The sequence below is a fragment of the Aedes albopictus genome, chromosome 2 (assembly GCF_035046485.1).
Source record: "Aedes albopictus strain Foshan chromosome 2, AalbF5, whole genome shotgun sequence".
Lineage (NCBI taxonomy): Eukaryota > Metazoa > Arthropoda > Insecta > Diptera > Culicidae > Aedes > Aedes albopictus.
Window position 1 is genome coordinate 110,343,015 of NC_085137.1, and position 6,864 is coordinate 110,349,878.

Here is a 6,864-nt window from a genome sequence, read left to right on the forward strand (position 1 = left end):
GGATTCCCTACATTTTACTGAGCTGACATCCATTGCAACAGTCCATTCTCAGGAAGTCTGTCGTAGCAAAACTGCATTCACAAGTGACAGAACCACGATATTCACGAGAGCAATCACTGCAACGCCAATCGATGCCATCATTTTCAGCCTCTTCCAGCGTTGGTCTCTATTCACCTGTAAAGCATACACCACCACAAGAAAACAAATTTCGCTCTTTTAGCATGTAGAACAAAGAATTAGCATTTTCAACCAACCGATATGGTCAGCATCGAAACGCCGAGCAGAATCTGCAGAACCAACGACATGATCAGCATCCCGACGCACACGTCGTACACTTCGGTCCGTTCCTGATACTCGGTCAACAGTCGCAACTGGTTGGAGTTGGCAGCCAAGAATGCCACATTCAACGCATTTTCCACCACGTTTCGATAGATATCGAATCCCTGCTGTGACTCGCCATCGTCGTTGTTGTTCCTTCCCATGGTCCTTCTCAGACGCCGAAAGTTTTCCTCCGCCATCCGGTTGGGAGTGTTCTCATAGTTGGCCCACTCATTATCCAGCTGGGGTCGAACTCGATCTACATTCCTGTCCCAAATGACCGGAGTAGTGAGAACCTTACGCTGCTTTTCGTTTCCGGTAAAAATGTGAACTGCCCCATTTTTGCCGTACTTTTCCGAGGCACTCCTGTTGAACGTACTGGGAGGATCACAGGTATCGATATTGGTCATTCTGGCCGGGAATCACTAACGAATGGACTGACCGAAAGAGGAGTTTCGATTTCAACTGAACAACGGATGGTTCAACAAAGCGCGATCCGACCTGGTGGGCAGGTAATTATAGTAATTTATTTTGCTTAACGAAGTGGTGCATATTATCACGGTCAATGTTAGAATCGTTCTACAAGACGCCATCCAGCAGGCCCTTTGGCACAGTCAGTGGTTGGTTTGCGTGCATTCAAGCGGAGCATGCATTGTATCGATGGATTGGGGTATATGCAGGGCATCCAGGCTAACAGGGGTTCACCATCAGTGTTAACAATCTGGGTAACATTTCCATGCTGTAGAAGCCACTACAAGTAGGGAGTAGGGGATATAAGATACCTAGCTTCCTCCTATTTTTTATAGCGTAACATTCCAACAGCCAGAGGCGCGCGCATCGTTTTTCTTTGCGTTTGACGTTTCACACTAGCGCCTTCTGTTGACGATATTGCACAACGCATGATTTCGTGAAACATTTCCACCAGGTGATGGTAGTGCGAAGTGGGCGATGGATTTTCACGGATCTAGGTGTTACGTCTGTTTGTCTGTGATTTTACTTTACTTATCGCTTTGCTTTAACCGTGCTTGGTGGACTGCTACTGTGTTTAATGATCTATACTGCATCACAGAGAACAGACGTCCAAGTCCAATCTGAATTTTGTGTAAGGAATATTTCATCGGCAACACAAGTGGCAACATCGTGGCGCTGCAATCGGTTAGTTTCTCATACAAATGTAATTCACCACTTGAAATGTTTCAATTCACCATTGACTGTGGCAATATGGTGTTTGGCGGCGCAAGTTTGTTCATCATGTATTGGTTCTCATCCTTACTCAAATAAAGATTCAAATCCTTACACAGCTTTCTGAATGAAATTTGTTCTAGCCTGGATGTCTGTTTTCTGTGAGTGCATCTTGTTCTCTGAGTACTTCCACACACACACACACACACACACACACACACCAAACGCTTTCAGCAATATTTTGCTGAATTTTGCCGAGCTGAACGATTCAAGTTTGCTGAATTTCAGCAAAACGTTACTGGTGATCAGCAGAATTTACTGAACAAATAAGCAAAATTTTGCTAAATTTCAGCAAAATGTTTACTGAAACCTTCAGCTCGGCAAAATTCAGCAAAATTTTGCTGAAACCCTCAATCGATTTTTGGTGTGCAGCTACTAACTAAGAGTTTGGCAGATACTCTGGGCCCAAGAAAGAAGCGAATTACATTTCCATTCTATTCCTTCAACAACTATTGCTAGAAATTCCACCTCGTAAGGTTTCCATAAATTCCTTTAGATGTCCATCAATTCTTTCTGATGATTTCTCCATGAAATCCTTCAAAAATTCCTTAAAGGAATTTAGGAGTTAAGTCTTTAAGGAATTAGTTTGTGGAACAGGAGCTAAGTTTTATATCGTCTCCTGGAACTCCTGTAGGATTCCCAGAAGAAACTACTAAAAAATCCAATCAATCTTGAAGGTTTTCCACAAGACACTTTTGAAGGATTTCTAGAAAGAACTTCTGCAGGATTCCTAGAAATAACTCCTGGAAGATTTATATAAGAAACTTATATATTTATTTCGTATTATATTTTATTTATTCTTTTTCGGAATTATTGCAGGAACTCTTTTTATGAGATCAGCAAGAATTCCTTCAAAGTTATCTCCAGGAACTCCTTAAGAATTTCCTTCAAAATATGTAGTTTTTCCTAGGAATTCATTTAAAAAATTCTCAAGAAATTCATCCAGACGTTTTTTTTTAGATATTACTCCAGCTATTCCTTCAAAAATCAATACCTGCAAGAAATTCTTAACAGATTGAAAGAAGTTCCTCTAACGGTTCTTTCACAAGTTTCTTCAAAGATTCATCCAGTTGTTTTTTCAGCAATTCCTCAGGAGATTCTTGCAGGAAGTTCTCCAGAGGATATTCATCCGGATATTCATCTGGGTATTCATTCCGGAATTCTCCGAAATTCCATCCGAATTGGACTAGCTGTGATGGTGTGTGGAAATCACTGATAGGCCATCTTTGAAATTCGTTCAAAAATCCAAATGAAGATTTACCAAGATGATATTTTAATATGTGGTACAAAATGACAAGTTTTGCATGTTGGTCACAAAAAAGTTTGAGTTTTGGTGAAACCCACCAAAATATCACAACAGTTGCAATGATTGATTTGATATTGAACGGCCTGGAGTGATACTTGGTGACGATTATGCAATATCAGTAGTCACCTGATATTGGGATTGCTTCAGAAATTGCTCCATTCAAACATTTTGCAAGAAAATCTTTCAAGAATTTCTGCAGGAGTATCCCCAGGAGTTCTTCCAGGGTTTGCTTCGAAACATCTTCCAGGATTCCCTTCAGAAATTTGTGTAGAGATGTAGTCAAGAATTCCTCCAGTCTTTTTGTCTGCAATTTCTACACGGTTTCCTGCGCATTTTTTTTTCAAGAAAAACAGAATTGCTCTGAGGTTTAATTCAGAAATTCCTCAAGGGCGTTCTTTGGAAATCCCTTCAAGGATTTTTTTCAGAAACTCCATGTTTTTTTCTTTTAATTCCTTTAAAAGTAAAAATCTTCTAGGAATTCTTTCAAAGCCATCCCAAGGAATTTCTCCAAGTATTTCGCAGGAATTCCTACAGGAAATTTTCCAACGATTACTTCAGAAATTGCTTCAGAGATATTTTTCAGGAATCTCTTCAAGAAAAAGTCAAAAGCTTCTTTTTGGAATCTGCAGAGGTATCTTCAGGGATTCCTTTAGAAATTCCTTCAGGTAACCTTTGAAAAAGTATTCGTCTTTTATGCGATTTCATGAAGTTTTGGGGTAAGTGTACCAGTTGTCACCATTGTGGTTCCCTATTTGGCCATAGAGGAAATTAAGAAATATTTCAGGCTTTAACATACTATACTAAGTTATAGTAGCAAGAATTAAAATGTATCTTGTCATTAAAATTCTTGAAATGATACAACATTTTGAATAATCTCAAATAACCACTATGGCCAAATAGGGAACCACTATGGTGATAACTGGTACACTCAACCTACTGTAAAAAATCCGTAGAGGAATACATATCTGAAAGTATTCCAGGAGGAATCTCTGAAGAAATCCCAGAAGATATTTATGGAGGAACTACAGGATAAATAATAAAAATAGCTTTTAGATATTCAGTCAGTAACCACTGACGAAATTTTCTAAGGAACTCTGGAAGCCTTGAAAGAATCTAGGAAAGAATCGCTGACAAATTTTTGAAAATTCTGGCAATTTATAAGAAAAACTTTCATCGAAAAATTTCTGAGCATATTCCTTGCTGACATTTATGAAAAAAAAAACCCTTAAATTACTGGAGGCGTTTTTGGTGATATTTCTAGAGAGGGAAGATTTTTGGAATAAATTTCTATTCAATTCCTGTAGAAATCCCTGGAGATGTTCTTAGAGGATCCCTGGAGGGATATCTGAAAGAAACTCAGGGACATTCCTTGAGAAATTCATGATGAAGTTGCTGAATAAATTCAAAAAGGATTTTCTAGAAACACTCCTTAAGGAACTCTTGGTCGAATTCCTATAAGATTTTTATTTAATAGTAGCTGTCCCGGCAAATATCGTACTGCCTGCCTACTGTGTTTTTTGACATGCAGCTCTGTATAAAAATGCCACGCAAAATGGATTTCCAAACTTTGTCGTTTTCGGTGCGTTCCCGATCAATTTTCCCAATTATTTTTTCATACAAATACGTCGGAGCCCTGCACGAAAGAATGGTGTAGATCCGTTGGTCCGTTTCCGAGCCTATTCGTGACATACAAACACTATTCCACTTTTATTTATATAGATTTAGAAATATTCCTGGTGAAATCCGTTACTTAAATTCATGAATGATTTTCTAAAACAATTTATGGAGGAATTCGTGAACGTTTTGGAACATTCTCTATAGAAATTCTTTGGAAAATTTATGGAGGAACTCTTCTGACGAAATATTTGGAAATTCTTGATTTTCTTAAAAAAGAAAAGTTGCTGAAGAATGTTGGGACTGAAGAGCTTGGGACATGCGCTGACCTTTCTTCAGGCTGCCTACTTGTGCGGGTCCGGGTTTCTCGGCTTATACCAACGCACGCGTCCCTGGAATCTCGTAGGGTCCTTCACGGAGTTTCATACCAAAACGGCGGAGATCTATATATTAACGGAGGTGACATCGGAGATAAAACCAGACTAGGCCCAAAATGGGGGTATTCTGAGGTTACCTGCTGTGCTCTTCGCATTCTTTCAATCCACTTCTCCTCACTACTCTACTCTTTCTCTGATTCACTTTCCTCAGGTAACCCTTTTCCATTCAGAAGTTGTTGCTTTTCAACGGTCTTCGCTGACGAAGTTTTACTAAGTTATTTGAGACATCAATTGGCTTGACCTCGTTCCGCGGTCAGCTCCCTCTGAGCTTTTGGATAATCCTTAATGGACTTCTTACTCCACCTCTGATGGTCACCCAAGGATGGTAACCGGCCATCTCTTGGAAGGTTTCCAAACTCTGCTGGATGAATGACGGTGGTCTTCTCGTAGAGTTGTGGAGCCTGATCATAGCTAACCCTAGCGCTGTCGATAAAAACCAAAAAAACCTACACTTAAGACGAATACTATCTGCTATATGTATTCATACATTAACGACTTACACAAAATCACACAAACTTCTCGGTAGTACTTACGACATGAAATATACAAGACTTAAAGATCATCTCGGTGAATCTCAAATGCAAATCTTGGTAGGATTATGGACTAGGATATCTTGGTTTAAACCCAGAATGATTCCCTTAATCAATTTCGATTCATGCTAAAATTTCTGAAAGAATCCCCGAAGAAGCTCCATAAAGAATAAAAAAAAAAACGGATATCTGGCTCAATCCGGGAAGGACTCCTGACGAAATCCCAAGGCTCAGAAACTCTTTCTTCGAAAAGTTTTCATCGAATTCCAAAAGAGAATGAATGGTACGAGATAACCTAGAGGAATTTCAGAAGGAACTTATTGGGGAAACCCAAAAGAGAAGCTCCTAGTGAATGCATAGGAAAATTCCTTGAGTTTGCCTTTTAGTATCCCAGAAGAAACTCTTATAGGAATCTGAATAAGAAAACCAAGAGAAATCTCAGAAGATTCACGTGGAAGAATATTTTCAGGAAGGAAGGAATCATAGTCTTCCTTATGAAGATATTGAAATCGCCCTACCGGGAAATTGATCATTCCAGGAAGTGTGTTGTCCTTGCAAGTGTCAATCCGGGTACTGGAACTCAAATATTCGTCATTCTTGCGTTCAACGAAATTGCACATATAAAAAAACCTCTCGTCGACGTCAGTTAAACTGTGCAAGCCAGATGTGCTGAAAGAATTCGAAGAATAGTTAAGTTTTATAATAACCTGCATAATTTAACGTCAGAAATGTAAACAATTCTACTCATTTTAAAATAATGCTAAATAGGGTATTGATTCCCTCATTTAGCATGTGGCTCCCATTTTCATCCTACGAAAAACAAAGGATTGACGCGATGTTTGTTTTGTTTCTTATTTATGTATTTTTTTTGTTAGAAGTGAGCACCCATGAAAACAAAAAGAACGGAATCAATCGGTGCCGTAATCGCTTGTTTTCGAATAGGATGAATATGGGAGCGTGAGATTTTGTACAAAACAGTTTCTTCAAAGACACTGTCCCTCCAAAATCAATTTTGACATTTTCCTCGTCGACATGTTGTGGTCAACTTGTCGTGTTTTCAATTCAATTTACTCTTGAACATTTTGGAAATCTTCTATACTGATCACTGCTTTGAGAACCACTGAAGCACATTTATGATAACAACAATATTAACATGCGTACATGATCGTTTGCTTGTCTGATCACGCATTACAAATGAAAAGCGATATGAGTCCCCTCAATTAATTGAAACAATGATACGTTGTTCCCAGCTGTAGCGAACTCAGCATAAATCTCGATAGGAAATGAATCACTTCGGAGCTCCCAAGCGCTGCAAATCCAAAGCTTGCATCTTCCGTGTTGCATTTAATGATTCTTTGTATGCATGTAGGTAGAAGTACACGTGGTCGTTAATTCATCACGCGAATGAGTTGAAAAC

The 6,864-nt window shown here is 39.0% G+C and overlaps 1 protein-coding gene across 1 annotated transcript; it reads right to left on the bottom strand.

Moving 5' to 3' along the window:
- On the bottom strand, window positions 1–728 carry LOC109420584 (uncharacterized). The gene is made up of 2 exons (XM_019694950.3): window positions 255–728; window positions 1–174 (listed from the first exon to the last, which is right to left on the bottom strand). Exons 1-2 carry the CDS (start codon window positions 726–728, stop codon window positions 49–51), a joined length of 600 nt encoding a protein of 199 aa, XP_019550495.2. The 3' UTR covers window positions 1–48.
- Window positions 729–6,864: the final 6,136 nt, after the last annotated feature.

What these genes read in the sequence shown, in the direction of transcription:
- LOC109420584 (XM_019694950.3), bottom strand. Translation starts at nt 728, where the DNA reads ATGACCAATATCGATACCTGTGATCCTCCCAGTACGTTCAACAGGAGT. An exon ending in TTTCGATGCTGACCATATCG is followed by an intron (nt 175 to 254) that starts GTTGGTTGAAAA and finishes TATGCTTTACAG; the next exon opens with GTGAATAGAGACCAACGCTG.